This window comes from Poecilia latipinna, unplaced genomic scaffold (genome assembly GCF_001443285.1).
Source record: "Poecilia latipinna isolate Pla-1442-1.1 unplaced genomic scaffold, P_latipinna-1.0 Scaffold681, whole genome shotgun sequence".
NCBI classification, from domain to species: domain Eukaryota; kingdom Metazoa; phylum Chordata; class Actinopteri; order Cyprinodontiformes; family Poeciliidae; genus Poecilia; species Poecilia latipinna.
This window is the reverse complement of record NW_015113297.1, coordinates 96,995-98,293: the sequence shown is the minus strand read 5'-3', so window position 1 is coordinate 98,293 and position 1,299 is coordinate 96,995. Positions and strand designations below refer to the sequence as shown.

Below are 1,299 nucleotides of genomic sequence, written 5' to 3'. Positions count from 1 at the left end.
GCCAATACAATCTTTAGGGAAAAAATAAGTTTAAAGAAGGTCACATTAAGTCAATCTGGAACGGCTACAGCGGATTTTAGGTTCATCCTGAAATTCCACCCAGAAGCCAAATATCCAAAGCTTTGTGTGAATAGTGTGTGCACAGGCAGCAACCAGTGGTTGGATCCAGAATGCTTTCTTGTTTCATTCTTGACTAATGAGAATATCTTCATTTACAGTGACTTAGCAAACAGAACTAGGCTCCATTTAGGAATCTGTATGCTTGTTTGTGCCCTCAAATCAAAGTTCTTGCACACTGACAGCGACAGACAGAAATCATGCAAACTTAAAGAAAAGCAGTTTCCTACCCCTGGTGGTGGTTGTCCAATAGATTGGGTTAACTGAAAGATAAAAAAAAGAGCACATAGGGTTAGTCGATATAAAATATAAAAGAGATGGTTTTGAGTTTTCAAAATAAGACCTTATTAGAAGCAGTTCACAATTTGCCCTCAGTAAAATGATTCTCTGCTTAGAATAAATCCAGATTAGGTGAATCTAATCTTAGCCCAAGACAAATGAGACCCTGAAACAACTCTCATTTAAAAAAAAAAAACATCACAGTATTTTAAGGACCTTTAAAGAATAAATTATTGACATGATGCACGTTAATGCAGACATTTGCCATTACTTCGAAAAGGAACATTCTGTATGAAACATATTCTGTGCAATACATGTAAATCATTTCCAGTTGTTGGATCTGATAGTGAAGAAATGTAAAAAGTAAATGTTTTAGTGGCTTAAGTGAATGTTGCTTAATTTAACACTATATACATTCCTGAGGAGATCATATTCTTGACTCGCATGTCAGATTTGTCAAATGTTTTACGCCAGATGCCCTCCCTGATGGAACCCTCTGCATTTATCCGGGCATGGGACCCGCACAAAAGACACAAAATGGCCCCCTTTGTGGCTGCATTAGTAAGAACAAAGAGGAGATTTATGGATGAAGTGAAAGAGGATATGAAGGTAGTTGGTGTAAGAGAAGAAGATGCAGAAGATAGGGTTACATGGAGACGGATGACTCGCTGTGGCGACCCTGTTGTTGCGCAACATTCCCCTCCCCTCTTCTCTTTCTCTCTACTTCTCCTTCAGAGAGGAGGGAGATGTGCTCTCCAGCTCTCTGTCTAACGGTCCTAGAAGCCTCTAACTCCTGAGTATTACTACAGATGAGAATATAGAGGACATTCTGTTTAAGCTGGGTGCGAGACAGACTAGCCTGGTTTCTAACGACCTCCATCCAGATGTCCCACCCTTTTTCAC

General features: G+C 39.7%; 1 protein-coding gene across 5 annotated transcripts in view; it reads right to left on the bottom strand.

Annotated features, from left to right (window-relative positions):
* LOC106954787 (uncharacterized) overlaps positions 1–1,299 on the bottom strand; it is a 21,778-nt gene that overhangs the window by 12,383 nt on the left and 8,096 nt on the right. For all 5 annotated transcript variants that reach the window (XM_015044545.1, XM_015044548.1, XM_015044547.1 and 2 more), the window contains exon 3: positions 348–380. In XM_015044545.1, the coding sequence (XP_014900031.1) occupies positions 348–380 (33 nt within the window). The remainder of the gene's footprint in view (positions 1–347; positions 381–1,299) is intronic.